The following is a 20,709-nucleotide window of genomic DNA, read 5'->3' as shown; positions in this document are numbered from 1 at the left end:
TGTGCAAGGAGTCTTTATTAGCCTAGAATCTGTGGAGGTTCTTTGTTAAATCAGACTCCTATCTCGAGGCCAATCAGTGGCCGCTTTCGGTCTTGTGCTGCATCCCTATTGGGATCAATCACTGTAATTTTAAAGTTGTTCTTGAAATATTGATGCTTAAGTGTATGATTTTATCTTGCTGTTTGCACATAATGTTTTCATATCCCTCTGTCAGTGCGCTAAAACTGTGAGTGACCAAACACACGACTGTGACACATTGAGCAACTCTGCAGCCAAGCTTTATTGAGAAAACAAAATCAAAGACTCTTCAAGACATCTATAGCTGGTAGTTATGCGGGAAGATAACAACACATCTATGGAATTCTACAATGTACACTGACTCTTCATTTGAACTCTACAGGAGAAATGTTCTGCTGCTTCTCAGAACGACAATAAAATCTCTCGCTGCCTGAAATCGGAGGAGATAATTAGTAGTTAGGCTATGAAGATTCTTCATGTTCAATTTGAGAATATTCCATAATGCAGCAGAATTAAAGAGATGAAGGTTATTTTTTTCCCCACATTTCTCATGAGGATGGTGAAGGACAGAACTTACTGAAATTTGCACATTTTTAAAACAGCATGTATCAGTTCTCTTGAAACTATCTGGCTCCATTGATGGCTTTGTTCCAAACTTTGTGACAAAGTTTGGAACAAACACATGTAAAAACTAAGTAAACATTTCATAAGTTGAAATAACAGAGAGAAATAACAATTGATTAACATGAAATCTATGATCATCTGAAGGCAGATGTGGATGTCATTCAAAGGACAAATCATCCCAGGCACATTGACTAAATGTAGCTCTGCTAAAACTGTATTGTGATCAAATTCCATGCATTACCTAACCAAGCTTTTTTTTTTATCTCCAACCCTTCACATCCCCAAGCCTTCACAGCTGTGCAAGCTACAGTGGGGTTCCTTTATCCTACAGGCTATTGATCGCCACTAAGGAGTGGAAAAGTCACAGATACAGTGATGTATGACTGCGACTTTATAGATACCATAACAGACAATAGAGAAATGACTCTTTCTCATATAACAAAGCTAAGCTAACAGGAAAAATCACAATGTTTATTCCTGTCTTGTAGGATTATTTTAACCAAGCACTGTTAATTCTTTAGGTATAACCTAAAGTGAAAATTTCCAGTTTTGCTCAGATTAGTGTAAACCAACTTAAGTAATAATTATAATTTATACAGATTTATACAAATGTTCAATAGAAAAGTAGTAATCAAAATATGTTTCTTATGCAAACATTTTCAGCAATAAAAATACAAAGATTTTTATTAATGTTTGTCAAGGGACTGCAGATGGCACAGTGGGCACCCAGGTGTTTGGATTGGTCCCCAATCCAGCAGTCCAGAATTCATTTCCAAACTTTTAGACCTTGGCACCATGTCTTATCCCTAGCTGATAGCTTTTAATGAGTTTTTTATTTCATTGAATTGTTCTGACTATGAGCATGTATGCTAAAAAAATATTAAGAACTTCAACAGACAGTAACAGCCCATACAGTAGTGCTTGTTTCTAATGTATTTAAACAAATGTTGCAATGTATTTCAGGATATTTCAAGTATTATATAAATTATATTTTACTAATTGCAGAGATCAAGTGCTCAGATGTTTGCAAAGTCTTCAGAGAACTTAAAGTGTCTGCAGATTTGATGCAACCTTTGTTGGTACAGGCCCACCATCACCATCAATCCTACATTCTCTTTATCTCAGCAAAGTCACTGCTCGTTTGAGTCTGACACCTCGGCAGCGAGCAGACACAGTCGCTGTGTCAACATTGTTCTGCCGGTATCATCTGTCTGTGTCCCTAGGAAAATACTTGAGTGCAACTGTTTTGCTGAACACAAGCAGAGTCAAATGACAAATAATAACAGTCGGTGATAAGCAATGATTTGAAATGCCTATGCAGAGCAGATTATGATAGCTTTGGTTTGAATGTCAAAAGTGCCTTGTTTCTGCTGCAAAGGTGAAAACAGTGTTTACTGGCTGCTTTATTAGGAGTACATTTATCAACACTATTTATTTGACATTTTATCGTAGAACTTTAAATGTCAATCCTTTTTATGCGTTATGAGTTTCAGTGAACATGGAATGTCAGATCTGATCAAATAATGATATGTAATCTTTTCAAAGTCCTGCCCTGAACTAACATGGAATACATCAGCCCATAATTAGATAGGATATTGTTGGTGATGTCATTTCTTTAGCATTTTATGCATTTACAATGTTTTGGAGGAGTTGGGTGGCTGGCTGCCTCTAGGCTTGGTGGAGGGGACCAAACCGCTCCCCAAAGCAGAAGTATCCTTTTATGCTACTAATTAAATGACATTATTTGTACAATATCACAAATATCTCAGTAAAATTATCCATTGACATTGCAAAGAACTTGAACCCATTATGGTTTTCACATAACCTACCAGAATAGGATACAAAAAATATATAATTACTGAATTAACCAAGACACAAGAAGATTTTCTTTCGAATATATAAGATGGAAATCATAAAAATAATAATAATTAAAAAAAAAACTCTCCTCCCCAAGTCCTGTTTCTTTGGAAAGTTCAATCTCTAATACAACCATGGTGAAGAAAAACCTACAAACACACCAATGACTAAACTAATGCCCAGAAAATACAAAAAAGTAGATTGAAAGTTTTATGAATCAACCTCTTTTGCCGTTGCTTTAAACTTACTGCATATTAAAACTTCTTCTTCAAATCTTCCTCCTTGGCAGAGATGTTTCTTCACTTCACTTTCACACAAAGGGCAGCAGTACATGAGTTTGCACTTGACACCTCACAGTGAGTTGATTTTTGCATGCTGTCTTCAAAGCTGCTGTGCTTCTCACAATTCATTCTTTCGTCAGCTATGTGTCCCACCTGGCATCACTTTTCCACTCAACTTTCTTTTTGTTATTCTATTTTTATGTGCAGTGCACTAAGGAGTGTGCTAAGTATGTAATATAACAGGTAAATGATGTAGATGTGAATGCAACCACTAACTGGTATAAAATCTTAAAATGGTCCTCTAACAAAGAAGCAACGCAATGGACTATTTAAAAAAAGCATGCACTTTTAATTCATCTTCTGTTTACAGCAATTAAACAAAACTCTCATCTATGCTGCCACTGCACTTTGATCAAATCCCATAGGTTTAATTAGTGATAATCAGATTCATAATAGTATATATTTTCCTTCCGTAAGGGCGTGTAATTGGGTGATTTCAACATTGGGCAGTCTTTCATGAGAAAAATCCATGGCCTAACCTCATTAAGAAACTCAGTAGATCGAGGATGTTGAAGTCTGAGTGGTGCAGCACAGAGCAGAACACCTCAACACCCACTCAGGAAGCAACCCTTAATTAGCTGATGAATGTGGAAGCTCCCCCTGACTACCCCTGACCTTATGCTGAAGCATAAAAAGCCTGTTCACAGTGTGGGACATGTCATGTGCATTTGAAATCAATGTCTCGCCCTCCACACCAAAATCATATTTAATGAGGTAAGCACAGCCCTCTTTATTGTTCAGAACAACAGCAGCCAAGGAGAGGGCAATTTAAAAATAACTCAGAAATTTGCCTTACAAGATGAATTCTAAATGTTTTCACAAGAACTGGAGAATATTATGCATGGATATTATGGAAGTTTTTTGGTTTGTTTTTTACATTTTCAAATCAGACATGTTACAATCTACATACTGCTGCTTGTTTTAGTTAATGTGAAAAGGTGAATGTTTTTGAATGGAATTTGAATCTGTAATTTTGCCTAAAATATGTTCAAAAGCAGCAACAACTGATTTTATTCTAATTTTTAAATAAAAAGGACACTCTTTTATATATTTTTTAGAAAATAGAAAAAAATGTAGTGTAAGTATGCGCCTGAAAAAACGGCAGGTGACTGTATTGTACTCATCAGCCAAAGGAATAGATCTTGTTCACCACTGTGAATAAACCTCACATTTAATCGAAAGCAGCAAATATTCTGCTTCAAGATTCTCTCCCTGTGCACTTGAGGCTCTAGCATACCCAGTATGATCACCAGCTTAATCAGGCTGGCTCAAATTGATCGGCATGACCAACTCAACTCTGAAAACATGTGCATATCATAAATATTCCCCAATATTACAGAATCCACACAAGTGCTACCAAGATGTTAGCTTTAATGAACTCATGCTCTATGATGCAGACACTGCGCAGATAAAGATTCACTCACCTCAGCATGACAACTTCTTAGAGCAGAGTTCATCTGATGCACTCTGTCCTACTTTATGATTAATTCAGCTATTTTATTATCTGACCACATATGGCTTTTCACAGAATTTGTACTGGTAATTGAGCTGTTTTTCCTACATCCTGAGGTAAAAACATCTTTAAAAAAATTATGTCTCAGTAAAAGGTGACATTTTTTCAGGTTTGGAAAATCTACCGTTTCTGAAATTCAAGAGTTCGTAATCCAAACAAAAACCCCTCTCTGTCTGTCGGTGGTCGGTTCGCCGTGAGTGAATGACAGAAATGTCATGACAAACAGAACCCATTCGAACACATCAGAACACAATTCATCCCCATAAATACACACATTTTAAAAACAGGGGTACATCAAAAGCAATAAAAAATTCAAAGACATGAAATGACTTGAGATTTCCACAAGAAAACGCTTTAAAGACATTTAACAGGAATAACAAGATAAGCAAGACAGCAGCTGTATGGTTGAACTTGCAGAGGAACACATGTATTACGTTAAACTTTTTAATGTACTCTATTTGTTCATTTCATCATATGTTTATGTCAACAAACTGCCATTGTAGCATCCATCCCAAAGGCACATTTTTTTTACGTATCCTTAAATGACTCAAACTACCATTTTATAACCACCACAGTGTAGGATAACCAGTGGTATTATTACTCTTGCCATTCCGCGTTGTCTCCCCAAGACGACATCTCTCCAGACTGCAATCTGATCATAGCCAGGACACATGGGCTCAGCATGGTTCATCTCCAAATCTGACCAGAGCCCCTTCAGGCCAGTGAGCCAGCTGTGAGAGGCTTCAGTTTGCTACCCAGTCCGACACTGGAAAAGTGCCCTGGGTTAGCTGGAGCATAAATTAGTTATGATAAGTTGAGAGGAAGCAGCAGCAGGCTATCACCCTGCAGTTATAAGCTGGGAGCAACCTGCCTGAGCGACCATGCTCTTAAATTTTTCACCAGAGCTGAGGCGGCCAGATTTGCATATGGACTGGAGCCATCAATCAAGGCCAATGCTAATGGCTTTTTTAAGTTTTATGGAAATAAAACAGCCATTCTTTCTTAAATCAAGCATGAGAAACAGCATTTGCTGAAACATTTTCCAGCTAATTTCATTTAAAATGATTACACTTGCTGGTTTTGTGGGGGGGAGGGGATTAAAAAATAATTACAGACTCTTGGTCATCTGGCACCTTATAGCTTACTTCTGTTTGTATTAAATTTCACCAGTGCAGTCAGTTCCAGTTGTTGAAACCTAAGATGCATCTGCTGTATTATCCAAGCTGTTTCGTCTTCTTTCATAGGAACCGAGAGCAGTAGATCTCCCTAGATCTGCTATTATTAGCCTCACTCAATCCAGTCCTTCGTTTCATGTGGAGATGATCAAAGTTTGAACAGACTCCAGTGACAGGTGTGAATCTATTTGATGATGCAAATAACTCTAAACCAGACTGATGGGGACCTGTTAGTGCACCCAAACCAAACTCAAAATGACACCAATCATAGTCAACACAAGTCAAGATGCTCTCATTTGGAAGATACCTGCAAAGGAAGCATGACTTTTGAAATGACTAGAAAGTTGTTTAAAACATTATGCACATTTGAAATGACTTTCCTGTTTCAAGCTTTGTTCAATATTTCTTTTACAAAATGCACAGTAGCGTGATTAGTTTGCAAATACAAATCAGGAGGACTCCAGACAACCCCCATCTATGTTCTGAACTGTAAAATAAATCTGTAAAATAAATAAAAATAATTGAATAGTTTGTTGTGAGTCGAAGTTTGAATGCTTCTGGGCATTTATACAGGTTCATAAGTTAAAGACGAAGGACCTACTGTTCATTTGCAATGCTCATACTGTGCATATCTGAGTTTTTTTTTTAACATCTCTCTTCCTCAATCCAAACAGGTGTCAAGTGTATCTATATTAGACTGCCTTTGGCTGCTTCCCAAAACCAGGATCAAGCTGGTATCAAAAAGGACATGATCCTCCATTATTAAAAGTTAGAACCCCCAAAGTTTATAATTATAGCCTAAATTTAGATTTTCAATGTTATTTAAACAGTTTGTTAAATTGAAAAACATCATTCATCCACCTAAGACAGAGCTAACATTTGAGGCAGCTCTGGTGTCCCGCTGAGTTTCTTACTGCTTTGTGTGATTTTCTTAAGACTTGCAGTTAAAGATATGCACACTGAAAAGTGGCTTTCTGACTGCATTTAAAATATTGCTGAAAGTACCTCAACATCATTACAAAGAGACATGCTGTACAGTGCAATTTACACCTTGCATGGATTACGTATAGTTTCTTTTGTCTAGATATGCACCTACTTACCTGATAATGCTGAAAAACAGTGAATTTCCAGTAGAGCAACAAAAGGAGGAAATACAGGCAAATAGCTAAAGATGTGCAGCGGGCTGGATTCAAGACACAGGCTTTTTGTGGCGCCATGTGCAGTTCCAATCTGACTTACTTCATGCTTGATATAAGAGATCAACTAGGGAAGATCAGCGACTCCAGTCCAGGTAAAGTTACAAGTCACTGGCATTAAGGTCCAAGTCATGTCCCAAAGTCATGTTTTTGTCAAGTTGAGTCTGAATATATTATTTTTACTCGAGTCTGAACAGATTTTAAGTCACACAACTAAAATCCACACTGCTGGAGAACAAGTAGAATACTGTGTGTTTGACATAGGACCAGCACCAGCAGCAAATTGAGGCAGATTTCACATAGTGATATGTAATCAACCATTTAAGACAAGACTTTTGCAAATCTGCATTTTTTAATTTCATTATAATTACAAAAAAAAAAAAAAAACATTGAGGCGCTTCAAAAATAAAATAAAAAAATTGTGTGACTGGGGAAAGTGCAATTTTTGACCCTATGTACACCACTACTGCTGCTGAAGCAGGAAAGAGAGGTGAGAGATCTCCAACACAGAATTGTTAATTTGACTCTAGGGCCTTACGTCTTGGAGTCAGATGCATATGCACTGAAAGGAGCCACAAAGGAGTGCAAGATCTAAGTCATTGTTTGAAGAGTGTCAGGTGGTGAAAGGAAGGTTGACGATAAAAGAGTTGTGCTGGATATATTGTGCATTTGAACAAAAAGAGTCTGAGGAAGATACCAGGAGATAATGCATTGTCCTGTTTCTTAGAATGGTTTTGAACAATACACATATTGTATAGTTTAGCTAATTTCTTTTGGTGTCTCTAAAAATAGGTAAAGTTATACAGGTTCTTTGAGGTAAGTATTTAGCATGAGTAGCAAGGGTATCTGATTTACACTCAGCTTTTCTGACCTTGTCTGGCAACTCATCCCAAAATGTAATCATATTGGTAGTTTTTGGAGTCATGGCTGGTTGCACTAAGTCCTATATTTACAGCATAAGACCACATTTATGCCTTCAATTAGCAGCTGACACAAGATAATGTCATCTAGGCATGCATACTTTCATTTGAGGTGAAGTTGATTCACTGTATAGTATTTTTTTTTTCCCTGTCTTGGCATCCCATGCATATTATGTAGAATAGCTGGTTGCCCTAAAATGCTGTGTTCTACATACAGAATCTATCAACATAGACAGAATCCTAATTGTGGGATTTACTTTCGTAAAGAAAGTCTGAATACAGCATTTCTCCAGTAGTCGCCTGTCTTTGTTTGATCTTCAACCACTGGGTTTACTTTTGTATTTGTGCATAGACTGGTGCATGCATGCACATGTAGGCGTGGGTGTGTGTGTGTGTGGGGAGTGTGTGTTGGGGGGGGGGGTGTGTGTGCGTGTGTGTGGGTGTGTGTGTGGGTGTGTGTGTGTGTGTGTGTTAATTTTGTGGGAGAGAGAGAAAGAAAGGTGATTATTTTTTGGGTTAATTTGTGAGATAAGGTCAATGTTGCAGTTTTTAAGGGTCTAATTAAGTTTTTAGGCTCCAATTAAGTTTTTTAGGCTCCTCCCAATTATTTGGAAATTGGGAGGAGAGAGAAGGGAAAGACATGCAGCAGGTCAATAGTGGTGGAACCAAAACCAGCTCTGTCTCAACTGTTTGCTGAAAGAACATGGAAGATGGTGAGGAATGTTTTAATAAAGAGCCTCCATCCTCATGTTTCATCAGTTTGAACCTCTGGGCTGATTAAGGCTTTATTGTTCCTCAGCGTGCCCCAGCCTCAGGCCAGGGTGGCTCCAGGGTGGGACCTCATGTACGGAGAGAACAACCCCTGTTTCCAACGGTCGTATCATCATAAGGGATCTTTGGGCTGCACTTGGTCTGGTCCCTCACCTAGAACCCGTCTGCACTGGGCAGCAGAACTCCTAGGATCACTGGGACACGCAAACCCCCCCACCACGATAAGGTGGCAGCCCATGAAGGGGTGTGTGTGTTGGTGTGTGTGTGTGTGTGTGTGTGTGTGCTAAGGAAGTTTCTTTTTGGGGGCGATTTGCAGCGACCAACTGACCTGACCTGCATGTTTTAGGAGATGTGGGGGGAACCGGATCGCCCGGGGAAAACCCACGCAAACACGGGAGACCATGCAAACTCCACACAGAGGGTCTCTGTGAAGACGCAGCGCTAACCGCTGCGCCACCGTGCTGCCCACGTTTTTTCAATTGGGTGGGGAAGGCTTGGTTATGCTTGTGAGGGTGTGTGTGTTAAGTAATCTGTTAATTTTGTGGGAGAGAGAAAGAAAGTTGATTTTTTTTGGGGTCCATTTGTGAGATAAAGTCAATGTTTCAGTTTTTTAGGGTCTAATTAAGTTTTTTAGGCTCTAATTAAGTTTTTTAGGCCCCTCCCAATTATTTGGAAATTGGGAGGAGAGAGAAGGGAAAGACATGCAGCAGATTCCCCAGGACTGGAATCAAACGGTTGACAAACAAAAACTTTCAGTCACGTCCTAAATAAAACCTAATTTTGACAAGTTTAGCAATAAAACACAGTAAATGTGTTGGGAGTTTCTTTTCGGGGGCGATTTGCAGCGACCAACTGACCTGACCTGCATGTTTTAGGAGATGTGGGGAACCGAGCGCCCGGGGAAAACCCACGCAAACACGGGGAGACCATGCAAACTCCACACAGAGGGTCTCTGCGAAGACGCAGCGCTAACCGCTGCGCCACCGTGCTGCCCACGTTTTTTCAATTGGGTGGGGAAGGGATCGAATTCGGGGGAAAAACGTAACTGCTGTAAACGTCCTGCTGTCGGAGCGTCGCATGGCGCCCCGAACGCAGACGCTACAACTTTCCTGCGTCTGATTCCAGTCCTCAGTCTCTCTTGCATGTCTTGCTCCTTCTCTAATTGCCTTCACTCTTTTGTTTTTTTTGACTTCTTCAGTCGCAGAGTGTTTCGAATTTTTTTCCAGATTGAAAATTTAGGCTTTTTCTTCTCTCCCTCCTGCATGGTGTCAGTGTGTGGATGGTCCAACTCTTCCATGCCAGATTCGCCAGGGATCTCCTCCGTGGATTCTTGGTCCGTGGAACAAGGTCCTCCAGAAAGCTCCTCCTCCAAAGAAACCTCTTGGCTGGAAACTTGGACCAGGTCGAGTTGAATTAGAGAACTTACCTCCTTCTCTTGGGAACCATCCTTCTCTTTTCTCAGCAGGTCAGAAATGACTTGGTAAGAGCCAGACAGATCCTGTCTGGCTCTTTCCAAGTCATTTTGCAGACAAGTCACCTGCTGTTGGTACTGCTCTGTTAGTTGTATCAAAGCAGTGATGTCCGTCTCGTATCTGCAGCTGAGATCTTTGTACCTACCGTCAGCCTTCTGCAAATCATCCTGGGCGCTGCTGACCTTCTCTTGCAGGATCTTAACCTCTTTTCTGGTCTTTTCCAGGAGGACGGCGTTCTCGGCTCTGATGGTGTCGAGCATAGCCTCGTCCTCCTCGGATTTCTGTTGATAACTTTCTCTCTCCTGTTTGATCTGCTGCTGCAGTTTTCTAACTTGCTGTTTTAGGGCACAAAACGTTCTTTCTTGGAGAAGCTGCTCTCTGTTAGAAAGGGCTATTGTCTGTTGCTTGATCCTCTGCCGGTACGATTCATTCTGCTGCTGCAGATGGATGATGTCTGTCTCGTACCGGCAGTGGAGCTCTTTGTACAACCCGTCAGCCTTCTGCAAGTCATCCTGGGAGCTGCTGACCTTCTCCTGCAGGATGTTGATCTCTTGTCTGGTCTCTTCCAGGAGGACGGCGTTCTCGGCTTTGATGTTCCGGAAATTGGCCAGGTCCTCCTCTGACTTCTCTTGATGGCTTCTATTACAGGCTTTTCCTCTCCTCACCAGAGCAACTTCAGCTTCGTACTTGGAGCTCAGCTCCTTGTACGAAGTCTGAAGTGCCTCCATTTCTTCCTGGAGGCCCTTACTCTTCTCTCTCTCTTGCTCCAGCTCTGCCTCCAGGCGGGCCAGTCGCTGGTGGTCTTCATACCTTCCAGCTCTCTCCATCTCCAGGAGGGAGCTCAGCCTTCCGATTTCCCCTTGGGAGGCATTGGGCTGCACAGGAGGGAACCCGCCTTGGTGGTTCTGCTGGGCTTCCCTTCTCCCGTGGGGTCCAATCAGTTCAAAGTTGAATCTCGGTGAACGATGAGACATTTTTTCTCCTAATGCTTTCGCTAAAATCGTCGTTTGGAAAACTTCCTTAAAGAGCTTTGCGAGCGTCTGAACAAGTCAGGGGTATTGCAAGCAATGGCAAATTTGCAGAATTGTGTCACATACAATTCTCCAGTTGATGACATCACTGATGGCATTGGCTGTGACATCACAGAATCTCCCTTTGCTGGTGGAGTGACATCATTCCACCACCAATTATCCTACTCTTTATTCTTTACCTTGAAAACAAGAATAATTCCTGATTCACTTGTTTTTATCCCGTATATCAGGAGCATCCGACTCTTTCCATTTGGTGCCAGATAGAAAACGATAGCGGGAAAGAAAATGTATCATAAATAGACGTAAACAAAGTTTGTAATGTTCCGGTATTGTTGTGGCTTGTTTATTGTTGTCATATCAACCGCCTACCAAGATGGCTGCCAGGTAAAACAAGGAATGCTGTAATCTATATTTCCAGTGTTTTTTCTGGTTTGGTCACATGATCTGCAGACTGACAGACTTTTAAGAAAACTTTCAATGGCGGGTAAAGCAGCAGGTCAATAGTGGTGGAACCAAAACCAGCTCTGTCTCAACTGTTTGCTGAAAGAACATGGAAGATGGTGAGGGATGTTTTAATAGAGAGCCTCCATCCATCTTTGCACTAGCTGTTTATAACCAGATATCTGAATAAACAGCATTGAATCATCTTCTCTTGGGGTCTTAAACACTTTGCAGAAAAACAATTCTCAGGGTTCTGAAAAGAAATTCTTCTTTTAACTGATTTACTTCCACATAACCCTCCCTCCCTTTTCATGCAAAGATGATCTTTATAGGAAAAACTGCTCACCTTATCCATTTCTTGTGTTCTCAGTTAGTGGTCATAGATTACTTTAACATAATTTGGTTTAAAAGCTTTTTTTAATCAAAAGAACAATGTATGTGATAATGGTGAAAGACTTCTTTTACTTGCGTTTTCGTATGCATAACTCAAAAGAAGTTTTTTTCTTTTTTATCCGTTTGTATCAGAAAAGGTTATTTAACAACTACTTACCAGCTTTGAAAAACATCAGGGCAGTTGTGATTAATTTGCTTTCCAAACTTTCACAGTTTTGGGTATTCTGACTCTAAACCCTGTTTAGCAGCCTCCCTCCATAAACTTCACCCTAAAGTTTCAGAGTAATTTATTTCCCTCACAACACGGCCCATATTGCCTTGGGTAAATTTCTATTTAGGTCATTTGTTTTTATGCTGGTGGATGCAGTGAAAAAGGCAGGAATAAATAAGAATGGCTTCAAAGATTACCCTGGTTCTAAGAGTAGGTTCTTAAAGAAATGTGCCAGGAATTGTAAGGAGTATTTTCATTTACAAAGAACTAGTAGGCATAGGATTTACTGTCAAACTTACCAGAACACGCAGCTTTAGCAGAAGAAAGCTATGATTTTTTTGTTTCATTTTAGTGCACGATTATTTACGGGAAAAGCTTGTACTTGTTACTCCTATAGTAGACCCTTATTAATTACCAGTCATAAGCCAACAATAGTGGCTTTGAGTTTATCAATAAAGCACTAACAACAGAGAAATACGAGACAGATCACCTAATCCTGACTTCATGTCCTTCAAAAGCAATTTAGCCAACTTAAATCAATGCAGATTTTTAAATTCACATTTAATGATACCTCTTGGCGAGGTTGTTCAAAGACCTGTGACAGTATCATCAATAATGATCTATTGTAACAGCTTGTCCTCTACAGATCCCGAGACGCCCCACCAGAAAATTGTTTGGGGCAATACAGAGTTGCCCCTGGACATTTGCGTACAAAAATAAAAGTAATTGTAGATTCCACAACACAGCATCTCAGTAGAGTGTCTCCCACTTGCTGAATGGAGAATATATAAAAAGATGCTACAGCAAGCCAAGACTGGGAAGGATTACATTATTATTGGGCTTCATGACATAGGGGATGCACAGAGCAAAAGGGAGTTCACATGTCAGAGGTAGACTCATTACAAAGTTGGAGGCTTGCCCCTACTTCATCTCCAGGTTGATCTTATGGGAAGAGAAAAGAGGAAGTGGAAGGAAGTGATTATATTTAACTTGATGGTGTTAGTATTTAGGTCTTATCTCTATTAAATTGCTTCTGTAGTCCAGACAACAGTAATTTAGCAAAACACATTTCAAGATAATTATAGGAAGCAGATAAGCAGTTTCTACTCTGGTAAAATCAATGATAAAATCAGTTATTAAAAAAATAGGAGTAGACATCTTACATCTTTTCATACCATACGGTGCAATTTTCTCTGACATTTAAAACCCACCAAAGAATGTAGTGTTTTACCCCCATGTCTAACCTTTTGGGGTTAATGGTGTTAGTTCAGCAATTAGTCCAACAATTTTCAGGTACGCAACTGTTGTTCTGATCTTGTATTAATCAGCGGCAGGTGTTCCCTTCACAGCTGGTTAGTTCGTGCTGATGTGAAAGGCTGTCAGGCTTCATTGTGTGCTGCAGTCTGGGACCGACTCTCTATATTCTTGCTGCATCACACAGTATTGCAGGTGGCACCGAAGCAAACATGACACTTGGGTGATAGTGACTTGCTGAATGCACACTAATGCTTCTCTGTGCTCTGATGCATGTTCATGATGCAGTCAAGGTCCACTTAACTGTCTGTTGTAAAAATAAGATATCTTTTTTGATATAGGGCTGAAGAGGCCGATGTCATGAAGGCTGTCAAAAGGTGGATTTGAAAGGATGATCCATAATTTGAAACAACTTGCCACCTTTTTTTTTTCATTTCAGATAGCTAAATTTATATCCAGCGTACTATTCAACAGTGTTGTAGTACTCAATCTGGGTCTCAGACGACTTTTTGATGGTCTCGCATTTGAACTCTGTCTTGTCTTTGTCTCAGATTATGAGGACTCGCAATTTAAATATAACCTAGCCTTTACCTTCCTGTTCAATCCATCTTGATTAAAATCTCGCCACACAGATAGTCTGGGCTTTCCCCTGTTTATTTGGGATTCCCTCTGGTAGAATTTCTACCATGCCGATCAAGTTGTGAAGGATGACGTTGATTTTCTGCACTGTTTTAAAATTGTAGTCTGCCTATCGTTTTAGCGATGGCAGCAGAGGCAGTTAATGAAGTTGTTCAGTGCAAGTTGGCCACATTTCCAAATATTGAATTGACATTAAAATCTGCCTCGTTCTACTCAGCACTTCTGTCTTCGCAGTGGTAGAGGCTGTTTACAGCCCAGGTCATTTTCGGTAGGGTTCATAGCATCGATCTAGTACTATGAAACCTGTTTAAAGGAATATACCTTATATATATATATATATATATATATATATATATATATTATATATATATATATATATATATATATATATATATATATATATATATATATATGCAAGGTATGTTCGGCTTATGTTTTCCAACATAAGTTGAAGAACATCCTATCCTTCCCACCCCACAATGAACATAAAAAATGAAGAACATCCCCATGAGGTGGAGATGTTCTTCATTTTATAAAGATGCTTTCATGATGAACATCTTCAACATAAGACGGAGTAGTTCTTTCCTTCCCACCCCAGGTTGAATGTTAGATGAAAAACATTCCACATTGAACACAAAATGTTCGACACAAGATGTTCAAGAAAATCTTCATAACATAAAAATGTTACGTTGAACACCTTCAGCACAAGAATTTGTTCAACATCTTATGCTGGAGATCCCATGTAGGAAAGTATGTGTAAACGTGGGTAGGTGTGTGTGGGATGGTGTGTGTATATGTATTCGAGAGAGTTTGTATATGGCCTTTGAACTTTTTTTTCTGGTGCTTAAATGTTTTTATTATGCACGAGTCAAAAATGACCCACAAGACAATCCTTGTGGTACAAGCCCACATGGAAATATAAAAAAAAAAGCAAAAGTATCACTTTTTCTAATGACGGGGTCAATTTAGGAAAAGTCAGAAAATTTCAAATTGGAAAACGATAGTTCAGAGTATTTTTTCTACAGATAAACATGGTAATGGGTCACTTTTGACCTGCAAGACAATAAATAAATTAACCAGTCTGAAGTGATGGCTGGCTTAACAAACAGAAGCTGTGGTACTCCTTTTGTGTATTGTTAACACATCTATCACAAAAGCACTGCCGCTTAGCATAAAAATACAGCAAAACAAATCCATAACACCATAAATTCAACCCCAAATGCAGCTGACATTAGAGCAGGACCACCCACTGGTCCAGCCTTCAGAGACAGGCAGCTGAGCCTTACTGTCAGACTTTGGCCTTGTAAAATGAGTAATGAACAATAAAAGCAGCGCGTAAAGTGCCACATTAAATTTCTCTATGTCTGTACAGTTTTGCTATGAACCAACAATGTCGTAAGTGGACTGGTTCAATGCACCAACTATTCAAAAGGACCAGAGGCAGAGGCAGAAATATTGTAAGAACAAATTTCATTATAGTGACAACAATAAGTCCCCAAATAAGCAGAGCAAGAGCTGTGTACCAAAAAAATACTTCAAAGATTTTTGTGCAGAATAAAAAAAATTAAAAAAAAACAGCTCAGCCAAAGTACAAAACAGACTGAATAGAATTATATCAGTAATACTTTAAAGAGTCTTTAAAAGAGTCCTTTAAAAGGCAAATGTTTAAAAAAGATGCATTAAAAAAATTTTTGGGAAAGAAAGTGTTTTGTTGAAGTCAGTTTATTTGCAGCGATAATTTTACCTGGCATCCTTAGCAATGGTTTCTCTGCTATTCCATTTAGTTGAAGTTTTACTTGCTACTCTATTCGAACAAAGCAAATTTGATCCTAATCCATAAAGTCAGTGATTGGTTGACATTTTGGCAAATCAAGCACAACCATGGACCAATGTGTTTCTGATTCATGTTCTACGTCAATGTGCATCAGTGATATATTCAGGACAACTCCTGTTCAACACAACAAACATTTGCATTTCATATAAGTTTTCATTACATAGAAAATACTTAAGTCCTTGGGAGTTGATGCAGAATCCACAAGTCACTGGAAACCTCCACTGACGCAGCATTGTGTCAGATGTATTTGAATAAGACATGATGTCTTATTTTTGCTTAATTCCCCAACACAGATTGCTTGCAGGCAGAGGAGTTTTGATTGACCTTCTTTTTGCATTTCACATTTGGTGAATTCAAACAATAAAAAAACTGAGCCTTTATGCAAATTAGATTGGAATGAATTAAGTAAATTACATGTTACGTATTATTCAGAACTGTGGGATTTTGGAAAAAGCAGCTTGGATACATTCAGTTTTGGCTTTCTTTTGATTAATTAAAAGCAATAGTTGTGAGTGTGCTTTATTTTTGGATAAATCTAAGTGTTCCTTTACATATCTATCCAGTCAGTTCACAAGTCCTGTTGGACTTTTCAAAACAAATAAAAGTATAACTAAATGATCTTATTTTTCAGGATCGTGGCTTTTGGTGGCCTGCGTGTGCAAGCAGTCACAGGGAGAAACGGGTGATGGTGAAGTATCATGGAGACAGACACCGTTAGGTAGCCCATCGAGCATGGAGTTTTGCCTTCTCAGCCACACATCAACAGCACCGCAATGAACCAGTTCTGACTGTGGGTAAGTCATTTAAATACACATACAGTGTCTTGGAAAAGAATTCATACCCCCATTCATAAAATATGAGGAAATGAAATACAAATTTAAGTCAAAAATGAGCAAAAAGGCTAAAACGTCAATGGTTTCACATTTTGGACTTAGACCTGATTGAGCTTTGTGCAGTATCCTTTAGTAACAGGATGAAGTTTTTTGTAGAATCTCGTAATCTCCACACAAATCTGTACATAAGATTACATAACGCAACACAAAAAGTGGGGACACCAAGACCGAAGCAGTGTCCCCATTATATTATTACAGGCCATTTTCAATTCAAGCAGGCAATGTAATTGTAATAATGTTTAGAAACTGATTGATTTCTACATTTTTGCTCATATATGAGTAATCAGATTTAAAAACTCACTGCATGTCAAAAAAAATTGCCAACAAAAGAAGTAACTAAAGGACAGCACAACACTGAATGAAAGGCTGAATAAAAATGTGAAAAAATTGTTTATGCTTACACTGCCACAATGAAGCCATGATTTGAAAAGATATTATGTCCCTTTAGTTAGTTAGTTAGTTAGTTAGTTAGTGTCCTCACAACAACCGGTGGCACTGAAACATCAACGGACTTAACGTTTGTCTTTAAACATTTTTTAATGCTTTGAACTCTAATATTGATAATTCTATTCTCGGAGAATGGAATTAATACTTGCTTACAGATCCTTCACAGAATAATTTTGTGTAATTTAAAATAATTAAGTTTATTCTGGATTTATTCTGAAGCTGACAAACCTTCAAAATGCATTGTTGAAGGGTCAGAGGCACCTGCTAAGGTTCAGACATTGGTAATGTGTTTATTTGTGAACAAATAGAATGAATATAATGATTGTACAATTTTGTGAAATCTTGGCATTTTGCCACCTTCCTCAGCAGGGGGAGCAGGATCAATAAGATAACTTGTTTCCTCACAAGCAAAACTTAAATGAATACAGGATTATGTCTACTTTTTTCTTTATTTCATTGAGCAGATCACTTAATAACTTCATTTTTCCAGTTTGCCATTGGTATAACTGGAGCTTATTTAAGCATCTGAGAAAACCAAACCCTGCGAGGAGTGATGGAGGTCTGTTGTCTTAAAGTCAAGTGTTAGTGGGCTTTGAAGAATAGAGTGAGAATGTGAGGCTTCTCTCTCCACAGAACCACGTGTTATTTCCACTATGTTCCAGTTCCAGGTTTACAGTGGATATCATAGTGGTTTATATGAATCTTTAACCAGTTATAATGTTAGGATTATATGTGTTTTTTACAGAAAAGCCAAAGGTTATGTGGATGGGAATCTTTCTGCATGAAACAGACTGAGAATGGAAGTGTTTCCGGTTAGAGTAGCAAATAGAAAAGCAAGATAGTTTAAAAATGAATGACATAGCATTTTCTTAAGCCACTATAAAATGTTTGCTATACTTTTACACAACAGATTGATAATCGTGGCGCACTTCCTCCCACCTTCACTTCCATTCTACTTTCTTCAAATTGTATGTAACTGTCTGATTAAAATCGATTATTTGTGTCCTAAGAAGGGAAGTGCCTACAAGAACTTGTTGGTTCATTCCATTCATGAAGTTGAGAAATTCATAAAAAAAATCATCAGAAGTTTTTCGAGATGAATAATGAGCACAACGGGGAGGGGGTGTACCACAGCAGGGAGGAAGGGAGAGCTCAGCCACTTCTTCTCCAGTTGATGTTTTTTTTTTTTTTGACAGTTTGTTTTGGAATAGCTTCCCAACATGCGGTAGGTCGCATCCTAATCAGTCGTCTTTGAGCCAGTCCTTCTGTGGCCATGTTGTTCCTGTTGATGAAATAAAATAAGTTTGCAGAGAATAGTTTCATCCCATGCTTATTAAGATGGCGCCCACCAACTCTGAAAAGGTGGAAACTTTCTCAGAATATCCAGTGGTTAACAATGAAGGTCAATGTGTAGGTAGCACATGCTTTTATCAGCCATTTGTTTTTTGAAAGAAGTCTAGAGTATTTCAGGTCACTCCATGCTGCTGCTGGGACAGGGCCACTAAGAAAAATCTGAAGTTTTAGTGTTCCAATAGTAGAAGAATGGTAAAGTCTGTTTTCAGAATCTCTGATTGTTGTTTTGCCAGATCATTAGCTCCCACGTGCACAACCAGTGTTTCAATATTCGGCTCATCTGTGGTTCGAGGATTTTGTCTTTTATTTCAGACAAGGTATTTTTGACAGTACGGAACTCTTGTTCTCTTGGTATTGCAGAAATGGATGATTCATCCTACTGTCTCATCTCCAGTGATACTTTTGGCATATTTGTGATTTTCTTAGTATTTGCTCTGGTGAATACTAATGTGCCGGTCTTTCCTCATACCTGTGGGTGAGGTTTCCCTCAGAGGTTCCTGCTGAAGTGTAGCAAATCTGTTTTTCAGTGGGATTCCCACAGAGTCGAAATGTGTTATGGCTCAGGCTGGTCATTTTGTCCTGTGAAACATGGTGGGTGGAATAGTTCCGGCCGGTTTATTTTCCATCGGTGTTGAAGTTGGATTTGGGTTTCAACTCAAAGCTGGCCACGCTGATTTGTCCAGGTGAAGTGTTATCACCATTTGTCGTTTTGTCAAATCCAAGGTGTGTTTCGGTTCAGTTCCCAGAGAGTGCCAGGATGGGCTGCAGGGCATGTAACCTCTCCATTGTTTATAGGGAGAGTAGTTTAGTTGCCACAAAGATTGTTTTATCCAACCTTCACTTCCAGCAGCTGAATCTTCCTTTCTATTGATTTAAACCTGATTTAGACATAGTTTCTGAGCTGGGTGTTGTCTTGAATCTCAAAATTCCTCTGCAAATCATTTATCTTTAATTCTACCTATATAAGTCTTTGTATAAGGTTGCAGATATTGTCTGTGCTAACAAGAAGCATCTTGAGAAGAAGAAAAAAAGAGGAGTATCCCACAGTCCTTATTTTTGTAGTAGTCCAGTTATGATGTCTATGTACGCGTAGTTATAAAAATTATAAAAAGGTGAAATTATAAAAGTTATAAAACTGGATATACAGAATAACTTCAGCAGGCAGTGCTATCATTAAGGACAAGGGAGCAGAATAAGTTGTAACTCCTTCTGCTGTTAGATGGAATCACGGAAGTGTGATAATCTCTAGCTTTTTCAGGATAAACTTGCTGTAACTGACGGAAAATGACTTTGGGTGATGTCCAAAGTCATCACCCAAAGTTATCTGATATTGAAGTGTGACAAAAAAGCAAAAGCAGAAAAAAAATCTGTTAGGGAGGGAAATACTTTTCAACAGTACACCGGTTTCTGTGAATGTGAACATTAATTATCTATCTTTTGCCATTTTCTCATCATGATTTACCTTGAAACTTTGTGTTATAATGTACAGAGTGAAGGTTTTTCTGTCTGTTTTTTTATTTTATTTATTTATTTTCCAGATAATCCAGAGCCAAACAACCAATCATTGAGATGCCGAAGAGAAGAGATATTCTTGCCATCGTGTTGATCGTGTTACCCTGGACTCTACTCATCACTGTTTGGCACCAAAGCGCTATAGCTCCACTCCTCGCTATCCGAAAGGGTACGCCAAACACCACACTTCACTGGCAATATCAGAACTGAAGTGGGTCCTTGAACCTAACACTGCACTTCAAGTTTTAGACAAAAGGCTGTTCATGTGGAGGCACTCATCAGACATGACCATAAGCTCCAGCACAACTCAATCCCACTTATCAAGTGACTATAAATCTCAACACAGAGAGTTGTGCACCTGAACAGAACAAAATAGCCTTGCAAACTTAAACGATTATGTCCAACTGTCAGTCAGCTGATAGGAGCTGATTGCATAGCTGCATTTCCTATACATTTGTTTTTTCTGTTAATGTGAATCTGCCCACTGCATATGAGCTTATACAACAATGTCCTCCCACAATGTGACCACCCACATGAGTCTTATCGGTCAGTATCGTAGAATATGCTGCGTCCACGTCTCGTATCGTGTTTGTGCTCCCGCCTGAGTCATTAACACCTATTGAGTGTCCTGATCATCTGCAGAGACCACTAACGAACTGTGTAAAATGTCAACTGCGATGCAGAGTAAACATCCAAATTAGAGCGACCTGAATCAATGAAGCTGTTTGCTTTCCACTCGTGGTGTTGAAGAGGGCAAGTCGAGGGATTAACAAACAAGCCACATTCACTCAAATGATCCAAAACAGAAGATAAT

The 20,709-nt window shown here is 39.0% G+C and overlaps 1 protein-coding gene across 6 annotated transcripts in view; it reads left to right on the top strand.

Annotated features, from left to right (window-relative positions):
* b3gat1a (beta-1,3-glucuronyltransferase 1 (glucuronosyltransferase P) a) overlaps window positions 1-20,709 on the top strand; it is a 90,710-nt gene that overhangs the window by 54,362 nt on the left and 15,639 nt on the right. For 3 of the 6 annotated variants that reach the window (XM_055028903.1, XM_055028901.1, XM_055028904.1), the window contains exons 3-4: window positions 16,322-16,484; window positions 19,922-20,064. In XM_055028903.1, coding sequence (XP_054884878.1) covers window positions 19,953-20,064 — 112 coding nt within the window. In that variant the 5' untranslated portion in view covers window positions 16,322-16,484; window positions 19,922-19,952. Of the gene's footprint in view, window positions 1-8,092; window positions 8,358-8,443; window positions 8,642-9,687; window positions 9,818-16,321; window positions 16,485-19,921; window positions 20,065-20,709 lie in introns of those variants that run through there. The other 3 variants (XM_055028902.1, XM_055028905.1, XM_055028906.1) reach the window with 3 other exon arrangements.

The sequence above is a fragment of the Poeciliopsis prolifica genome, unplaced genomic scaffold, assembly GCF_027474105.1.
Source record: "Poeciliopsis prolifica strain line A6 unplaced genomic scaffold, Auburn_PproV2 SCAFFOLD004, whole genome shotgun sequence".
NCBI classification, from domain to species: domain Eukaryota; kingdom Metazoa; phylum Chordata; class Actinopteri; order Cyprinodontiformes; family Poeciliidae; genus Poeciliopsis; species Poeciliopsis prolifica.
Note: the sequence above shows the minus strand (reverse complement) of the source record. Positions and strands in the feature narration are given on the sequence as shown.